The 21,029-nt window shown below is 43.4% G+C and overlaps 1 protein-coding gene across 1 annotated transcript in view; it reads left to right on the top strand.

Moving 5' to 3' along the window:
* Positions 1-21,029, top strand: part of CSMD2 (CUB and Sushi multiple domains 2) — a 1,417,205-nt gene that overhangs the window by 1,302,810 nt on the left and 93,366 nt on the right. Inside the window, exons 55-56 of the mRNA XM_069223779.1 lie at positions 239-427; positions 1,242-1,415. Of these exons, the coding sequence (XP_069079880.1) occupies positions 239-427; positions 1,242-1,415 (363 nt within the window). The remainder of the gene's footprint in view (positions 1-238; positions 428-1,241; positions 1,416-21,029) is intronic.

The following is a 21,029-nucleotide window of genomic DNA, read 5'->3' as shown; positions in this document are numbered from 1 at the left end:
TTTCTAGGCCGATCTTTAAGCCTGTTCTAGTCCACCTCTTTTGTTTGCTTTTGAGTCCAGTTCTAAAGTGCCTGATTCCTTTCCTAGAGCATGTCTTCGAATTTGCCTTTCAGTGTCTCTCTGATTCTATTCTCTAGCTTGAATTGGAGTAATCTCTGACTCCATATCTGAGCCCATCTATTAATCTGCATGGCCTGGGTTCATTTTGTGATCTAACTTTCTTTCCCCCCTTCTGTAGTTGTGAACTGTACTGATCCAGGTCAAGTGGAGAACAGTGTCCGTCAAGTGCATCTGAAAGGTCCTTACAGGTTCAACTTTGGCACCACCGTCTCCTACCAGTGCAATCATGGGTACTATATGCTGGGTACGCATGTCATCTCCTGCCAAGGGGATGGAACCTGGGATCGGGCCCTACCACAGTGTCTGTGTAAGTACTGCAAAGTTGGATTATACTTGGTTGGGGAAAGTGGGGTCTCAGTTACTATTACATTCCTGTGCTATACCTGCCAAGTCCTCCAAGACATTCCTCCTGACCTTATGGCACTGGTCAGCTGTTGTTCGAAGCCAGCATGCAACAGCCTTTCTGGTAAAGGAAGCTGTTGGCTTAAACCTAATCTTGTATCTGGACACTGGAAGCATGTGAGACACTACTTCTATGAGCGAATTCACTTTGCTTCTTTCTGAAAAGTAACCATAGCAATGGGGGCCTGATCACCATCCTGTGAACGATAGAAACGTAAAAAGGTTACCATCAGCCCCAAAGTGATGGTGCTAGTGATGGATGGTTATAGATCCTGATTGAGATAGACCTAACAAGAGCTGCCATCTTTGTCATTAGGACACACCTCTCAGAATGTAGGTCTCACCCAGCAACAGGGATAGTTGTGGTTTGACTCCCCATTTTCTACAGAAATCAGTTGGTCTGGAAACTGTATTGCCTTCACACAGAACTAATACAGTCACTGTTGTAGAGTTAAGTTGAAATGTGTGCTGGTGGAGGTCAGTTGCAGGATCGGGAACATCAGTTAATATTCATGTTCTACTATGTGAATATCCTTGTCCTCTCTATGGGTTCACTGTGATTCCTTCTGAGACACAGCACCAGAAGAAAACATTATGAATGGATATAAGGACTGTGGTCCAGGTCTGTGGTCAGTTAAGCCCTGGTCTGTTCATTTGTACTGACGCACAGAAGAAACAAAATGTTTAACATCATTAATCATTTGCCGGTTTGCTTCCAGTGGTTTCCTGTGGCCATCCTGGTGTCCCACCCAATGCCCAGATCTCTGGGGAACGGTACACAGTTGGCTCTGTAGTTCGGTACAGCTGCATGGGGAAGCGGACACTGATCGGCAATACCACACGCATGTGCCAACTGGACGGGCACTGGAGTGGGTTTCTCCCTCACTGCTCAGGTAAGAATCCAAGCAGCCTACATGTGATGAACGAGGCCATAACTAGGGTGGGCTTATTTCTCTCTGCTTCGGTAATGAAGATGAGCTGGATGGGACCAGGAGTGAATCGCTACCTCACTGGTCAGGTAGGATTGGAGCAATGGAAAGAGCCTAACAGTGGTGAGCTGGGGAATGCAAGTGCCGTGAAGTCAACATTTCTACCCACATCTCTTAGGATTCTGGAATGTTTTATTTAGTCAGAACCCAAATCCATCGTTTGACTCAACCTTAAAAAGAAGCAATGAAATCCAGATTTCCTCCCCAATCACAGAGCATGTTGCCATGCACCCAGAAGCAGAATTATTGTTCAGCTCACACTTGATCTATTGTCCATGCTTTATTTCTTAGATGGCAGCTGCATTATGCCTGCTGGTGTTTAGGTTATCTAAGAGCAAAACTGTGCTTTGGGGGACTGTAGGGAGGGGAAATTATAATATGACATTTCTTTTCTTTGGGAAACTACTTTTCTTTTCTCCTGTAGGTGTTACATAACCTTGAAAAAAGTTATTTCTAATATATGCAATTCTGTTTTTTTTTTTTGTTCCCTGAATGCCCTCGAGGTTTAATGTTAGAACTCATAAACACTTGGTTTTACAGCCGATATTTTAGGCAGCCATAAAAAAAGATAAAAATCATGTTAAGTGTTTTCGGAAGATTGATGCACTGTGTTTCAGAATGGAAATAAGACCAAGGGCTGTATATTCTGGAGACGTCGTTGAGGGTAAATATGACTTCTCCAACCCGAGTCTGTCAGATATTATCTCAAGTTCATGTCTTTGGGCAAGTTGGAAAAAAGTGATAAATCCGTAGAATTTGTTTCATTGTTCCAACAAAGCCAAAGCTTATTTCAAATATGTTATATAGACGCAAGATCTTGACTGCCCGTGTACGCTTTTGGTCGCTTCTGGAAAAGTACACTCTGGCAGGATATTTACTGGACTCTTAAGTCTTTTGTTTTAGTAAATAATGTTTAGATATCTCTATTCAAACAATTGGACAATGCTAAGCCACCTGGGAAGAAGCATGCACCAGCATATATTGTTAATGAAGGACTATCCAGCATTGGTCTGCAAGGGCCAGCGACTTGGAGGTATCCGGGTGACGTACACTTGCAGGTGATAAATGTAAACGCTGAAATCTGGAATGACTTCAGCCCTTATTGGCCAGCGCTGAACAACCGTCCTGTGATAACTGAATCAGAAGGCCAGTGTTTAACGCATTTCAGAGGAGATCCAGTAATTTAAAATAATGTTTTAAAAACAAACGGTAATATGTAACTCTATAGCTGTCAGACATATTTTCTGAAATATAGTGTTATAAATATCGTTTCCTAAAAGCATGGCATTGGTTGTTGATTTTCTTTTAATAACTCCAATGGGACACATTTATAAAAATGACATTTAGGACACCCTATATAAGTCAGATAATATTGTGACAGCAATATTATGGTACCATACGATGTGAGTTGGTTTAATTTACCAAGGCTCACTGAACACTACTGACCAGCACTGAAGTATCAGAGGAAATGTGGACTATTTATTTCATGATGAATGGTGAGAGTTATATCTGTTTCTTCTAATATTAATCACAGTTTGTCTCTGCTAGGTTTGCACAGTCTAGAAGCATTTCATAAAAGTGTTAATTCTTTGGATTACCATACCGAGCTGTCACCTTTCCAAAAAAAACTGTTTCAAGGCCAAATCAGTCCTACTTGGCAGATAAATGTGAATGCATCATTGGGGTCCAGCATTTTTTAACATTTGTCAAATTCAGTGCTGTTCTCCTCAAACTTGTGGCTCTTTAGTTTTTATGCTAAAAGATAGAAACACAGAGAGCCTTATTTAGAGCTTGGAAGAGGGGTTTATGCCGTCACAAACGTGACGGATATCCCATCCGTCGTATTACTACCCTATAATAGCCTCTGGTGATCGTAATATGGCGGACGGGATATCTGCCACATTTCTGATGGAGTAACCCGTCCCTCAAACTCAAAATCATGCCCAGACTCTTGGAAAAAAATCAGTCTGGTTGTAGGACAATTTGTACAATAAAGATACCCGAGCTTGAAATTGCTTCTGTTCGGTTTTATAAATTGGCTGAATGCCATGCCACTCCACAACCTGCTAGAAATATTAGTGGCTTTGGACTCACTAGAACACGATCGACTCAGCAACATGTTGTCAGCACAGATGAAGGTCACTGACAAAGTCTTCAAATAGTTTACGAGGTTGTAAATGAACAGCTCCCACGTCATAAAACTAGGGATGCTGTTCTCTGCTTAGCTTCAAATAAGCTAAAAGGTTTTCCCATGATTTCAATTTGTCCTTGTGTTATTTTTTATTATTAAATTTAAAGGGTTGTTTTTTTACTAGGTTCAAGTTCTGCTTGTTGATAATTTTCAGTCTCTTTGTTATTCACGTGTTTCCAGCTTTGATTTCCGTAACCTGGAGGCTTAAATTCTGGACTATTTTGAGTGCCGCACTTTTATTGTTTGAGGATAACATGAAGTAGGATTCGGTGCATATCACCACAATGATGCCACTAGAACAGTATGCATGTTTGAATTCATATATTTGTTACGTCCAACACTTCTTTGATATTTTTCTGAAGAAAAAACTCCACAGTCCAATGAAGAGGGTTAATATAACAGTGAAATATGCTTTCAAGTTTATATCTTTTTATAGTGTCCCTATAACTACTTGGCTTTGTCTCACAAATCCACTCTCTTCCCATCGCTTCGCTCCATACTAAAAATAAACCAGTTTGCAAAGGTTGTCAGTGCTTCAGATATGAAATGTACATTGTGATTTAAAAGGGAGTACATTTTTCCATCTGTCTATAAACTAGAGACCTTGTACAATTTAATGGAATGAGACCCTACTATTGGGGGACACATATTTGTCTGGTAGTCCATAATTAAGCCAAACGTCCCTGACTACAGGTTCAGTGACTCTTAGGTTGTCATGGTGTGTCTGGGTCTGTACGTTTTTCAATTTAAACACTCCTTGAGGATTTGAAGAAGGCCACTAGTTGTTATCCTACTGTTATATCTGTAAAAACGTCGTCTCACTTTCATTTATCATTTCTGTGAAGCTCGATGGAGTTTTAGGTCATGGGTTTCAGTGCCTATAAATATGGTGCACATAGTGCCAAGGCATGCAGATGCTCAGTTACCATGGCATACTGCCTCATCAGCATCTTCAGTGTTCTTTGGTGCTTGCAGCATTCCGTAGAGCGAAGCCCCTATGCAGAGCAGGGGTAGGTAATAACCAGCTGTATACTTGTCGTCATCACTTGCACAGAGAGAGACTGATGCATCCTCCGGATTGGGATGTGTTCTGAGAACTGAATGTGCTGTAGTAAAGTGATCTCATGTTTATTTGCTTAAAATGACAACTGCACATTCTGACTCTGCAGTAAGATTTTTTGTTCAGGTTCTTACACTTTTGCCAGCTTATTTAATATTTTTATCCACAACCTGAGCCATAAATGGATTCAGGTAACTTTCCTTTCTCTATCACGATGTTTTTGAGTTAGTTTAATTCAGTGCCGGATGGGATGATTCGTCTCTTTTCTGAGATTATTGTTGCTGACTTGCCAGTCTGGAGATAGAGCGAGGTGCCTGGTATCCATGACTGCCCTTTAAAATGTCCACGTTAGCAGTCTTCATACTGTAGAGTTGTCTCACTAGCCATGCACAGGATGATACATCCTTTGGTCGGAAGGGATATAAAGCGGGGGAGGGAGAGCAGAGCTGTTAATGGCTTGTATGGGCAGTGTGAAGGTAAGGTGTGAATTCCCCTGAAACCCACCTTAGGTACACTATTTATTTTTGAATGTACTTATTTTATTTTCAATTTATAGAGCGGCATAGAATTTCACCATTTGGGGATAGAAAAAGGGAATTAACATAATCTCTCTCAAAACTGTAGTTCAGTGCTATACTGTCAGTTTTTATATTATACCAAAATCATCTTAGTATTTTCCTATCTAGCAACTCACAAATAATGTATTTGCTGATTGTTGCCATTTAAACTATTTATTACGTAACTATTTAGAGGGGGACAGGAGCTCTCTGTATTAAGTCAGGGGCACCATCAGCCTTAAACAAAGTACAAAGAACTGTTGGAATGTGCCATGTATGGCTGTTCCTGTCATCTCGCAATAGCATCTTGAACACCACACGCATTCTCCATCTCATCTTAAGAGACAGTGGTACCACGGTACTTAATGTTGCCAAAACGTTCATCTAAGGGTCCCGTAATGTGTATTCCAGTCGCCAGTCAGCAGGATTGGGAGGATTCTTAAGCTCGTGCAGGTGATCCTTTTCCATGGATGGAGCAAATGCTTGTCACTGTTTAGACACCAGGCACCACTTTCGGTCTATTCTGCAAATAGAAGAAAAAAGTAAATAGGAGTGAAAACTGATGGGCAACATGCAAGCAATGTAGGCTAGTAGGTGGTCCTACATTGAGGATTCAGTAGTGCTAGAGGATTGTCGCCAAGCAACCTGCCCCTGCCGGTAACCACATTTCCTCTGCAACGTTACCACCTCTAATGACTAGTTGCAACTGCTAATCTAAACATTAAGGGCCATATGTACGAACACTTTTTCCCATAGACACAGAATAGGTAGAAACCTTTGCTACATCTGGCCCTAAGTAACAAATAAGTTAAGATTGGCCTCGTTTCTCTGGAAATTGATTCATTCCCTGCAGAAGAGAGAATTGTATTGAAAAGATTGGGTATAATTAGAACAGCTCAGTTTTGGACTACACAAGAATAGCTCTGAGGAATGTTAGGTTTGTAACTGGAGTTTGAAACGAGGGTGGTAAGGTAATGTCACTGAATGTAGTCTAACAACTATGTAGTTCTTGCCTTTGATTATAAATGCATTGATTTAGGTGCACGTGTTCTCGTTTCTTTAGTGAAAAGATTTTACCAAGCTTCACTACAACACAAAGCAACAATGAATCATGGGAAGTAGCAGATCACTCCTTCCAAAGACAAAAACAGGTGCACTATAGGTGACACGAGCAGTGCATGTTTGTCTCATGTGTAACAGGATCAACCCAGGTGTATACAGGTGTTGGAGGTGTGTGCATATGAGCACGCGCAGAACACATCCAATGTGCCACAGCAAACGGCCCTCATGCTTTGAGGACATTTACATCCCTGGGGCAGCAGTGCAAGCTTCCCATACAATAGAGAAGCGGTACAGCCATGGCGATAACAGTGTCAACACCATTTGCCTCAGAGTTTAAATAGTGAATTAAACTCAAAGTGGGTAAACAGTATTACAAGGTAAACTGGTGAGTAAAGAAGCTTTGGATGCAGCATAAAACGAGCAGAAAAGTAGGTTGTACACATCATGAGTAATGCTTCATCTGGAGTACTGTATGCTGGCTCCAAGGGCTTAGCTGGATAATTGTATGTAGATATAAATTCCTTACGTGGAATGTGGCCACTATCTTTCAGGCCTACCTTGCGTCCTGACTGACGTCTGTAACTGGAGGTCTGTGCTCCATTCTTCAAGTTCTTCAAGGCTCATATGGGCTATATTATGTGATTGAAGCTTCATTTGGAGAATCGCTTGATAATTTAGTGGGACAAATGTTTCTACTGTGGATGACATCTCTGCCATACTGTGCACCAGTTTTTTAAAACAAATTGCGTTATGGCTGTACTGTTGTCCTCATATAAGGTCTTATGTTCAGCTCCTATTGCGATTTCTTGAGATCCTTCCAGTTTTAAAGGCCAGCTCACTTACATTTTCAAATATGGAGATATTATTGGAGGGGATCATGTGGTGTAATGTGGAACTCTGGGTGAAATGTGTGTAATTATCTTTGCAGAAATCAGGTAATTGGCTGGGTGGAGAAAGTATGGACGGTAATGTAAATGGTTGGTGAATCAACAGTGAATGGATGGATTGTAGACGGTGAATGGATAGATACTCATTAAGAATAATACAAAAAAGGAATGGATGGTGAATGACAGACAGGTGGGTGGTCATTATAAGAGAAATTGAAGATTGTGCATGGCGCATGGGTGTTTGGATGATGGATGGTCGATGATTCGAAAATAAACGGTGAATGTATGGATGGTGGTTGTAAATGGAAGGTAGTTGGTGAATGCATTGCAGAATTATGTCAGTTATCTGTGAATAGATTGTGACTGAATGGGTGATAGTAAATGGATATAAATACCTGGATGTTGTAAGGACATTGAATGGTGGTTAGCAAAGTGGTGGAGAACGATGTTGGCTGAATCATGAATAAATAGTGGATGGATAGGTAGTGGATTGTAGATGACGAGTGTATGCTAAAGAGTGTATAGTAAGTTAATAGTGAATGGCCGCTGAATGTTCAATTGATGATTAAGAATGGATGGCGTATGGGTAGCCAATAAATAATGACTAGCATTAATTTAAATGGATAGTAAATGAATGGTCAATGGTGGATGGCATATGTTGAATGTATGGTGACCAGTGAATGTGTGGTCAATTCATAATGGTTTGTTACTGATGAATGTTGAATAGATGGTGAATTGATGTGTGAATTGATGGAGAATACGTGAAGGGATGGATGTTGAATAGATTCACGAGGATTGGTGATAGGATAGATTATGGAGTGTAAAGTATTGTGATTAGAAAGTGGACAGATGACTAGGGAATGGTGAATGCACTGAAGGAGGATAGAAGATTGATGACTGTCAAAGATGGATGAACAAGATAGTTGGTGTTATAGGTTTAACAGTGGCAGGGCACATATACACAATTCAGTTGTCCAGTCAGTCCATTCTGAAGAGGTGCAGTTCATAACTTTGGAAATGTAAGTGTACGTTGTTGGCCGTTCTCTGTGACGTGCCCTTACATTCAGCTGTTTCAGGGCAAACCTATAGAGTTTCTAGCTTTGCAAGACTTTTACCTTTTTGAACTGGTTGTGATAATATCTTACATTTCAGATAGATTAGAAGTAATGTATATGCAGCTTCATATTTTGCAGTAGTGACCAATGTTTTGTAAACTCTTATTACGGTTAAAACTGTGGCCCTTAGCCTGAGTTTGACAGATGGGAAAGCCTGTTCGCCAATCTCCTGACAGGATAGCCGCTGCCATAGTGGCGACCTCCTCGCCAGACCTATTAGGAGTTGCCCACTAGGCCGATGGGCAGAAACCTCTGTCTCCGCCCACCAGCCTAGCGGGAAACAGGCTACAGCATTGTCTACGGTTTGTAATCGAGCCAGCGTCAATACTGTAGCCCAGAGGGTGCTGGGCAGGGAATGCCAAGTGCATGGGCAGTGCAGGGGCCCCACTGTGCCCCCCCCTGCACCTGCTCTCAGCCAGCCTTCTCATGGGTGTGAAACCGCCATAAAAAGGCTGGCGGAGAACAACGTCATAATCCGCATGGCAGAGCTGCATGCAGTGCTGCCCTGGCCGATTACGATCGACACCACTGCCAGGCCGTCGGGATCATGGATCCCGGCGGTGCTAGCAGTACCCTGGCGGTCCGACCACCAGGATCTTTATGAGGCGGTCGAACCGCAACAGCAGCGGCGGTCCCGAACGCCACCGTGGGGCTGGTGGTCTGAAGACCGCCAGCAACGTAATGAGGCCCTTATGTTGTTTCCTGCAGAGTTCTTGAAGCACACATGTGCAGTTCCCCTCAAACTTAAAGCATCACTCCAATTAATGATCATAGAGTGATAATTTAAGATGAAGGTCAATATCTAGGTATATTTGGTTGCAGTCCTGTTAAGAAAAATATATTTTTCAAAAGGACTCCACGTGTCCATCAACCTTGTTTTTTAATTTATTTTCCCATTTCAGCTGCATCTGGTGTGATTCATACTCAAAATAACTGAGGAGAGCTCAAATGTATGCTATGGAAGGACAGTTTGGGTTCAATACACAAAAACTAATTTATTTGTCTGGGTGCCCCTCGTGAAAATTCACGTGCCCATAACTGTCACAGTGAATGAATCCTGCAATAGCCAACTCCTTATTAGCAAACATACAGAGAGAACAATGGTTTCCCTTTGTACCGAGTAGCAGTGACGTAACGATACTGGAGGCGGGGCAAGCAAAGAACACGGAGGGATCCCCTTTCAGGCTCACTCAGGAGCTCTCTGGCCTGGTTACTGCACTGGCTGGAGATCCGGGGCCCCACTGCACCCCGAGTACTGCGGGGGGGGGGCATTTGTTATGCCACTGCAGAATTCTGCGTAGATATTCCCTGCATATTCCCGTTTTCCATGTTTTGGGGTCAAGCTATAGAGGCTTTTGAGAGTACACGAAGTAGTTCTAAAGCATCCCGAATTAATCAAGTACGTATTTTCCAGCTAGACCTGATGATGCATTTAGTTTATTCTATTCGGGGCTCATGTTTAGCACTTTCATCACTTTACGACCATGTTAAACCATCTTACGGAAGGCAAAGAGTTAAGGGGCTCTCACAATCATTATTGCTTTTTTTATTCATTCACTTGGGTCCTTTAGTATATATGAGCACACTACGCTGCAGACCACCGAGAACGTGTGCGTCTTCGTCTCCAGCCAGAATTAAAGAAAGCCTTCTTCAAACTGGATGTGCTAGTCAAATAAATTCCATAGTGATAAGCTTTGCAGGAGAAGCATTCTGACCCAGAGGTTTCGTACGTTGTTGTCATGTAGTTTGTAGGCCTTTGATCTTAGGGATCAGGTCAGTTAATAAGGTTGAATAGATTATTTATGATGAGGCCACAGATATGCTCGTGGCCAGTGCAAAGCCTTGGCTTGCGATATTTTAAACATCAGTGCCCAACTTTCTGCTTTCGAGGCAGAGGCAGCATTGACCTTGTATATTTAACCTGTTTTTGATGTAGGCTTTGGTAGTTTAGACAGCCACTTAACCTGGAGGCACGAATGGCGGTCCGGTCAGAACACGACCATGGATAGAACAGAGACTCTCTTGTGTGCAGTAAGTAATGAGACTTCGGCAGCTTTTGATCACGAAAGCAAAAATGCATGAGTGAGCTCTGTATATTTTACAGCAGGCAGGTTCCCAGTACACAAAGCCTTCACAGCTGCCTCTGGGTTGCACTGCTAACCTCCTGCCTCCGCTGCAAAGGGGGTTTGAAGGTCACACAGTGGTTCTGCTGAAGTGAAGCTGTCTAGCGAGGTACAGAATAGCACTGCCACCAAGCGAATCCTTGTTTATAGCTCATGTACAGCCAGCTTTTCAGCACTATGTCACAGGTCCATGAAGACGTTGTTGGCTCTCTGTGGCGCACAATAAGCAAGCAGACTTACAGAAAGAGCAATGAGGATGCACCCCCTTTTTTTTGTCATCGGGGGACATGGATGGCCAAGTTGATGGTCAGATTTTGTTGCAGCTGCATAGACAGTGCTTCTGTCCTCTGATAGGAATCCAAAGAGCTTTGTGGGACCTTTCTACCTGAGTGAAATTTTCACCGAAATATACTCTGGGGGCCCGGCTATAATCAGTGAAATAACATCAGAAGAGGGCGGCCCTAGTCTAAGGGTTTTCCTAGAAAGGACAGTTCTGCCACTTTATGACTCATGCCTCCGAACTAGACTTGGGCCTTCTATATCCCTGGCAACAGAACACTCACACTAAGCAACACTGAAGAAGTAATCTACCTCGTTACTTGCCCTGCTCACTTAAATATGTTGTTGTGACAAGACGAGAACTTAAAATAAGAATTAGTGAGCACAGGCAGGGCTACTGGGAACGCAAAGCAGCTCTGGCAAGCTTGTCAGGCCAGCCCCCGGCGGATATGGGAGAGGGGCTGCAAGAGTGCAGAACTACTGTTTTTGTTATTGGTAGGTCGATAATGCAGCAGTGCTGCAAAACCAGCCCCCCAGTAGCAAAACCAACTCCGATTCCCCCCCCCCCACCCTCCCCCTCCTAACTACTGCTGCAAAACTGTCAAACCACCTTTCAGCCTTTCAGGGAAACGCCCGATGCCCGCTACGGCCAGTTCGGTCCTGAGCACAGGAATACTACAGGGAGTGCAGAATTATTAGGCAAATGAGTATTTTGACCACATCATCCTCTTTATGCATGTTGTCTTACTCCAAGCTGTATAGGCTCGAAAGCCTACTACCAATTAAGCATATTAGGTGATGTGCATCTCTGTAATGAGAAGGGGTGTGGTCTAATGACATCAACACCCTATATCAGGTGTGCATAATTATTAGGCAACTTCCTTTCCTTTGGCAAAATGGGTCAAAAGAAGGACTTGACAGGCTCAGAAAAGTCAAAAATAGTGAGATATCTTGCAGAGGGATGCAGCACTCTTAAAATTGCAAAGCTTCTGAAGCGTGATCATCGAACAATCAAGCGTTTCATTCAAAATAGTCAACAGGGTGGCAAGAAGCGTGTGGAAAAACCAAGGCGCAAAATAACTGCCCATGAACTGAGAAAAGTCAAGCGTGCAGCTGCCACGATGCCACTTGCCACCAGTTTGGCCATATTTCAGAGCTGCAACATCACTGGAGTGCCCAAAAGCACAAGGTGTGCAATACTCAGAGACATGGCCAAGGTAAGAAAGGCTGAAAGACGACCACCACTGAACAAGACACACAAGCTGAAACGTCAAGACTGGGCCAAGAAATATCTCAAGACTGATTTTTCTAAGGTTTTATGGACTGATGAAATGAGAGTGAGTCTTGATGGGCCAGATGGATGGGCCCGTGGCTGGATTGGTAAAGGGCAGAGAGCTCCAGTCCGACTCAGACGCCAGCAAGGTGGAGGTGGAGTACTGGTTTGGGCTGGGATCATCAAAGATGAGCTTGTGGGGCCTTTTCGGGTTGAGGATGGGGTCAAGCTCAACTCCCAGTCCTACTGCCAGTTCCTGGAAGACACCTTCTTCAAGCAGTGGTACAGGAAGAAGTCTGCATCCTTCAAGAAAAACATGATTTTCATGCAGGACAATGCTCCATCACACGCGTCCAAGTACTCCACAGCGTGGCTGGCAAGAACGGGTATAAAAGAAGGAGATCTAATGACATGGCCTCCTTGTTCACCTGATCTGAACCCCATTGAGAACCTGTGGTCCATCATCAAATGTGAGATTTACAAGGAGGGAAAACAGTACACCTCTCTGAACAGTGTCTGGGAGGCTGTGGTTGCTGCTGCACGCAATGTTGATGGTGAACAGATCAAAACACTGACAGAATCCATGGAATGCAGGCTTTTGAGTGTCCTTGCAAAGAAAGGTGGCTATATGGGTCACTGATTTGTTTTTGTTTTGTTTTTGAATGTCAGAAATGTATATTTGTGAATGTTGAGATGTTATATTGGTTTCACTGGTAATAATAAATAATTGAAATGGGTATATATTTGTTTTTTGTTAAGTTGCCTAATAATTATGCACAGTAATAGTCACCTGCACACACAGATATCCCCCTAACATAGCTAAAACTAAAAACAAACTAAAAACTACTTCCAAAAATATTCAGCTTTGATATTAATGAGTTTTTTGGGTTCATTGAGAACATGGTTGTTGTTCAATAATAAAATTAATCCTCAAAAATACAACTTGCCTAATAATTCTGCACTCCCTGTATACTATTAGGAAAGCTCACCACGAAGCCAGTGACTCGTAGAGAAAAGCGACATAAGGACGTACAATGTACAATCATTGAAAAGTATCAGGTAGCAGGTGGTAGCGTTACGACTTTTCTGTGTTACAAACAGCGATGGGTATTCGATTTAGGAGCCTCTTATATTTGCGGAATGATGATTCTGAATGGAACCATCTCTAGTTTAGCCCCCACCATAATAGTGGCAGTAGGGTGGATGGATGGGAGGAACTCTCAACAAGGACCCCACCACCCGCTGGCATGATGATGTCCTTCTGTTGCGCACTTAAAAAGAGGTTACACAAGCACTATCCTAATAATTATAGGAGACTTGTAGGACGAATAGGTAGATGACTCCCATCCTGCAAGGCAAATAGCTCAGTAAGGCACTAGGGCGCTCGATACATGAGAGAATTGATATGGGTTGCCTGACATGTTTAGAAACTAAGGCAACCCGTATGAAAGATAATAAGAGTGGACCTTAATAGATATATTTTAACAACTAAAAAATGTTACATGTATGCTGGGCAAAACCGAACATTTAACCATCCCTGTTCCAATATAGCGGAGCGGTATGCATCACGCGCAAAAGAACGCCTTGACGTCATAGCTGACGCTTGTGGGGATGCAATCAGATGGGCGCTGTGACCTCACAATGGAGGAAAGGTACGTATAATGCAGAGCCTGGTCTGTCTTCTACTGTTTGCGGGCACCGATGATCATTAGACATAAGAGACTATCCGCGTGGGGGTGAGTACGAGTGAGTGTTTAATCGGCCAAAAGCTGACGGGCTTGTCTGAACCGTGCGTGCGGTATAACAAAACATTCACCAACATGTTTTAATTACTTTAAACTGAAGCAATCCAAACTACTTTTTCCAGTCTGGTGGCCTGCAAGGATCAGTAAAGGCGAGGCGCAATGCATAGATGACTTTGATAGGGCGCACCACTGGTTTTGCTAAGTTTGAGGGTGATGCACGTGTGTGTGTAGTGTATCGCTAACTGTGACCACAAGTGATATCACTCATTTTTAACGAAAACAGGTGATAAGTGTATTCCAGTGTTTTACCATGGCAGTAATCTTCTCTTCGTTATGAAAGCTGACAGCGGAATTAATCTTTGGTTTTCTAACTTTTCTCCATGTCAGAAGGACCATCGCTGGGATGCACTACTGGGCTAAATGTAGCCCTAATTTATTTTCTTCTCATACGACCCTTAAAAATAACTGATTGACAGGGTTTTGGTTGGGGTTAAGAGAGGGCCGTTCTTTTCGTCTTGACAAATTACCACAGAGCCTTATTGGCCATTATTTAAAAGGCAGAAACGTTTTGACGAAATATTCCAAAGGGTTGCATTCTACAGCCCATCTAACACTAGATGTGTTTAGCCAAATGACAAGGAGAGAGCAATAATTTAAAGCCCTGATTTAGACGTGCTCCTCTTCCTCGCACTTTTTAAGCTGGTCCTCCTTCCTTTACTGAAGGTATAAAAAACAGAAAAATGTTGTCCTCACCTATCAGAGCACTGGGGATCCCACCGTGCATAACCTGATGTCAACACAATAAAGAAGGGTCCCACGCGATGAAGGATGTCTCACCTTGGTGAATAGTATCCCTATCCTTCTTAGCAAAAAAAACCTTTGCTGAAGGTCATCTTCTTATGGTGATAGATATCTGGGTATAGCTGGGATCCATGAGGATCGCAATGTCTGTCCCAGATGCTGCATTGATAAACTAACTATAATGTAGGATACACTCTGACACATTACTGAAAAACCTTTCTTCCTTCCGTGGTGTACGAAAAGTTGTGGCAACATCCCATTAGCAAGAGCCCCTCTATATCCCCCAAGCCTTGGGCGCTCAGCAAGAGAAAGACAATACTGCACAAAGTTAAATGTGAAGCCAATGGCGTGGGGCAGAGCTCAAAATGCCAGCATATCAAAGCAGTCAAATTTCTGTTTTTTGCTTTCACTACATGTACAGTTGGCCGTTTCAAGCCAGATGACATGAGGTCGAAATGCCTCATTGTTGGTGCCCTGTAAGGTGACACTACTGGTGGAGTTCTGACACTACAGCAAAATGGCTCAAAACCTCGAGTTTCCGGCCCTTACTGATGTAGTCATTCCGGGGCAGGGATGAGTGCCACCAAGTCCCCCATCTTACTTTGTCAATGTTGGATTAGGGACTTTAACTCCAACAGACATGTTCGAACCTCCAACAGTGAGGACGCATGCCACTTTGATCAAGGTATTTATATGGGCCTGGCTGTGGTCAGGCATGAGGGGTAGGGGGAAAGCTGTTTATCGAATACATTATTCTAAATGCTGGCATTCGGGCAGAGTTCATTATGCCACTTTAGAAAGCAGTTATGATTCACAATAAGGAAGCAGTGGAATGGTTTTCAATTAACAAGAGGTTTAATGCCAGTAAGTTGAAATGCTTTCAACTATGCGAGGTATTTATGCTCATTAGGTCTGGCTTGAAAGCTCCTTTAACTTCAACCTTGCGTGATCAACAGAAAAAGAGCGCAAAGAAGCACTACTGAGAGCAGGGTTTTGACTCTGTCTAAATCTTTATTGCCTCGAATGCAGATTTTGATTGGCCTGAAGTTGGGTGAGTTTGTTAAAGCCAATAGGCCTTCAATTGTGGACTGTCATTACATTGTGTTAAAGACTGCTGACAAATTTTGTTACGTGGATTCTCATGGATGACCTTAGGAGGCAAGAGTATTGGTGTGGGTTACCCACTCTGGCAAACACTTGGAGTTGAAGATTTACAGTGAGTGCAGGACTGCGATTAAAGAAAATGAGAACTAGCAAATTGAGGTAATTAAACTGTCCTAGCGAAACAGTTGGAGTCTCCTTTGGCCACATTGCCAATTACCCTTAAACGTCATTCACTACTCCTAGGAAATTCTAGGAGGTCAGGAGAATGTCTCCATATGTAAACTGGAAAGAACAAGGGTCTGTGGGATTCAAAAATAGTATTGGACTTGAACCTCTCCTCAAAATTCTTTCTTCTTTTGGCTTAGCAGGAGTGGAAGTGGAATCTGGACCTTTTAAGGTTTGCATACTTTCAGTTCAGCTTGCCAGCCTAGATTGCCCTTTCACTGCCTCCTCTTTCAATTAGTATATGTATTCATTAGAATGACGGTATCCCTGCCTTAAAAAATAAATAAAATATAATGGTGCGTGATTACTGCTCATGCCAGAAATTCCCCTTCTTGCCCTTTTAGTATCCTTTTACATATTCAACAGCATCTCTGCCTGGCACGTGACACCATATAGATTACTGTTCCTTCTAAGAGTCCCACTCTCCTCCATTTTTGTGATATACACACTTATCATCCCACTACCTCTGTGGCTAAGCCAGTGCTTGGCAGATGATTGTATGATTTGTTTGTTATTACTATTGCAGTCTGGGCCTCTATCCCTCACATATCCTTACTCATTACACCAGCAGTCGCTGCATCCCACTCCTCGGTAGACATCATGCATACCATGAGAACAAATCTCAGATAGGCTAAAAACAGCACCTTTCAAACCACACAAACTACACAGTACAGCTTGCTATCCATAAAGGTAGGCCCTTCAGTACTCCTATGGGGGTTGTAAGCGCTATACAAATGCAACAGTACAAAACAATGTTATGTTTGTGTCAAACCACCCATGGAACATGTCTGCAGGAGATAGATGTATGTAATATAAAATTAATTTTATGTCTGTGAATCCAATATCAGCCACAAAATTGTACCCATGAGTGCCTTGTGGTGGTCCTCTGACGCAGAGTGTACCATACACCTGTCTGAAATGTTTCAATGGTTGGGCATGCACCCACGAAGGCAGACTGCAGAGAAACTAGAGGTTTTAATTGGTGACTGTCATATCTCGCCTGCTAGAGGAGCACCACATGCAGTCATGATTGTCTGCTAAGATGCTTTGTGTCAGCATGGGGCATTAAATGAATGCCCCCGAGTACAGCTTCCATCAACGTGATTTTTCTTTCTAAGAATTGCTGCATGGTAGCCGTTGCCTGCACTCCAAACCCATCAGCCACAGCATGTGGTGCCGTTAATGTTCTCAAAAGGCACACAAAGAAATGATTCTCACCCTGGACTTCTCAATTGCCAAGTCACAGCAACTGATAAAATAAAAAAGGTTGTATCAGAAAGTTTGGGTACCACTAAATGTAGAGGAAAATGCCACAGCTTGGAAGAAAGAGTAAGGCCCGTATTTATACTTTTTGACGCTAAACTGCGCTAACGCAGTTTAGCGTCAAAAATTTTTGCGCCGGCTAACGCCGTTCTGAAGCACCATGCGGGCGCCGTATTTATTGAATGGCGTTAGCCGGCGCAAGCAGACCGGCGCTGCCTGGTGTGCGTGGAAAAAAACCACGTACACCAGGCAGCGCCGGCGTTGGGAAAAAAGGCGCTAGGGCGTCTTAAAAATGGTGCAAGTCAGGTTGACGCAAAAAATCGCCTCCACCCGATTTGCGCCATTTTTAACGACGCCCAGACGCCATTTACATGACTCCTGTCTTAGTAAAGACAGGAGTCATGCCCCCTTGCCCAATGGCCATGCCCAGGGGACTTCTGTCCCCTGGGCATGGTCATTGGGCATTGTGGCATGTAGGGGGGCACAAATCAGGCCCCCCTATGCCAAAAAAAATTTTAAAAAAAAAAAAATTATACTTACCTGAACTTACCTGAATGTCCCTGGGGTGGGTCCCTCCAGCCTTGGGTGTCCTCCTGGGGTGGGCAAGGGTGGCAGGGGGGGTCCCTGGGGGCATGGGAGGGCAGCTGTGGGCTCATTTTGAGCCCACAGGTCCCTTAACGCCTGCCCTGACCCAGGTGTTAAAAAGATGCGCAAATGCGGGTTTTTTGCCCCGCCCACTCCCGGGCGTGATTTTTGCCCGGGAGTATAAATACGACGCATTTGCGTCGCAGTCATTTTTCTAGACGGGAACGCCTACCTTGCATCTCATTAACGCAAGGAAGGCGTTCACGCAAAAAAATGACGCTCATTCCTCATACTTTGGCGCTAGACGCGTCTAACGCCAAAGTATAAATATGGCGTTTGTTTTGCGCCGAATTTGCGTCGAAAAAAACTACGCAAATTCGGCGCAAACGGAGTATAAATATGCCCCTAAGACCCTTAAAATAAAATGAGAAATGGTGAGACCTTCCATTCGATTGAGCACCTAATCATTTAGTACAGTGGTTCCCAACCTGTGGTCCGGGGACCCCTGGGGGCACACGAAGCCTCCTCAGGGGGTCCGCAACTGCTTAGAAAATTTAATAATTTTAACAGATGAGGTTCACAGCTTTCAGTAATGACTCAGTGGGGGGTCCCCAGATTCCAATAATGATTAAATGGGGGTCCCCGGGTTCCAGTATTGATAAAGTGGGGGTCCACAGAAGTCAAAAGGTTGGGAACCACCGATTTAGTAGCTTCTAAGATTGGTTAGAAGAGAGAGGTGAAGCAGGATATCAGTTTTGCACACCTATGTTTATAGTTCTGTTCTTTTCTGGTTTATCTGCTTCCATCTCTTTATTTTTTTATCTTATGTTACGCCCAAGTAAATGAAGCACCACTGATCTGCTGTTCAAGGGTGCCATCTGCAGCACTGAGCTGCCCAGGAGCAAACCAGAATTCGAAGTAGGAAACTCAACTCTAGTTTGATTTCCCTTGCCATAGACTCTTTCTGATACAGACTACCACTTTCTGTATGACCGCACGGCACAGTTTCAGAAATAATACCAAGCTGAGGCAGGTAGGTTACCCTTTTTCTGTGCTGGTGACCAGCAAATGTATTGCAAATTCTTGGGATGACAGTACTTTTTACCCTCACCCAGGTCCTTTTCTTCCTTTTCCTACAGCTGTAATGTACACTAAAGTGCTCACTGTGGCCCATTGTTGTCTTATATAGCCAAGTGTCAGCCACATTCTGTCCTTAGTCTATTATAGAGTGATGGAACTCCTCCATAGTACTAGTTTCCTATAGATTTCTCAGTGGCCGTGCCCCTCTCCTCTTCCTTTTAAAATTCACAGTAATCTGTTACATGAAATGCGGAGCACAATTACAGTAGCAAGTCAGAATGAAGCAGATGACGTTCAAGTGACATTGAACTTGAGTAAGGGCCCAAAGAATTAACTAACAGGACACACATTTAAGAGAATCTAAGATTTGATGGTGATAATGAGCTTTATCTGAGTGAAGAAGAAAATAACCTTTTACTGATGGAATGATGAGTTACTAAAGATATTTAAGCATCAGAGTGGATCATTACTATCCAAAAGAAAGTCAAACTAGAGGTGTTGATATTAATTTACGCACACCCATGAGTAGTTAAGTTATTGCTGTGGTATGACGCTCGACTTATTACAGTAAGCTGCTGAGGAAATTCTGACCATGTTTCGAAGAACTCAACGATGTCACAATTGCCATGAGTACAATAACATGCATTTGTAATGAAATGGGTCTCGTGTTTGCTCGAGTTAGAGCTATTAGTCTTGTAAATTACTCACTGGACTTTTCTTGCCACACAAACTGAAAATAAAAAGTAAAACGTTTCACATAAGCAAGCCAATTTAACTTTAAAGTGCCGCCGTGAGCGTGAAAGTGACACACAAAAGGAAAAAGAAGTTTGCTCGCAGTCAAAGTTATGGGCAAACGTGCAATTATCCATGTAACAGGGTCGATGGGCAAGGTGGTTAAAAACTTCCCCTATGGAGGAACAAACGTAAAGCAGTTGCCAATGAAAAGAAAGGATTTTTGAAGGGCAAGCCCACCAGCCAGTGATAGTGATGGGCGTGTGGTGGGCGTGGTTAAAAGCCCAGATACATACCAACACGTCACAAAAGCAGCGTTTGGGCGCTGCTATGCTCAACCTAAAAATAGAGTACTGTCGTTTTACTTTCAGCAACATGCTCCAGTCTCCCACCTGGAGCTTCTCCGGTAACTTTACCCACATGAAATATTGTACAAGTGATGGGTGTCTATTCCTAATTTATTCTAATCCTAATGGCTTTCTGTAAAGTCTGGCGTACAGGAGCTCCATGTTAGATCGGTGGGTCTTCTGCCATTCCAAACTTGCATTAGGTCAGTACAACAGCCTTACTTGGCATAGCGGGAGTCCCATGTTAAATCAATGGGGCGTCTGCCCTTCCACACTTGCAGTTCCTCGACCTTATTTGACATTGTGGGAGCCCCATGGTAATTTGGTGTGGCTTCTACCTTGCCAAACATGTAGTTCATGCAGGTTGCCAAGGTGCCGGGCAGTGATTAATTTGTAAATAAGGTGCCGGTGCCCAAAGCTCTCCTCTGAAACGCATGGCTACTGCAATAAAATGTGCGAGCATGGAATACGAGGGAACGTAATCCTGAAACCATCTCAGGCCTCTTTAATCCATTTTTCAGCCACTTCTTGCCCCTTCAGCTCACTCTTGCAGCTTTGTGCTTTCTAACTTTGTGGCGCTTTTTTGTTTTTCACTTCCTCCGTCTTTCCCATGCTTGAGGCAGAAAAATAAGTGCTAGCCCTCAAAACTAAGCGCTTGTGCCCAGCACCGGAAACCACCAGCTCAAATTGAGCACTGGTGCCAGGCTTCCTATGAAGATGCGTCAGGTGGTTCTGCTGTTGGAGACCTTTGACTGACTGACCGTTCACCACTGGGCATTGATAAATGGATGTCAGAAAGATCGTCTTACTTTGGTGGTACTTCAGTGTAGGTTTTTAGGTCTGGCCTTCGAGGCAGTCTTGCCAGATGATTGTTTTTGCACAAAATTTATATACATACAGAAAAGGCCTTATGGTCGGTGTGCTTCATCCCCTGCTCTGTTAGGTTATCTTGCTTCTGCCCACTTACAGAATGTTGAATGAAGCAATTGCTCATCCCACTTTGCCCTCTGGCTCTCTTCACTTTACGTGACTGCACAAAGCCAGTGCACATTGTTGGCGTTCGTCTAAAAAAATATTTTCTCTCCGTTG

The sequence above is a fragment of the Pleurodeles waltl genome, chromosome 3_1 (genome assembly GCF_031143425.1).
Source record: "Pleurodeles waltl isolate 20211129_DDA chromosome 3_1, aPleWal1.hap1.20221129, whole genome shotgun sequence".
Taxonomy (NCBI): Eukaryota; Metazoa; Chordata; class Amphibia; order Caudata; family Salamandridae; genus Pleurodeles; species Pleurodeles waltl.
This window is presented reverse-complemented; position numbering and strand designations above follow the sequence as displayed.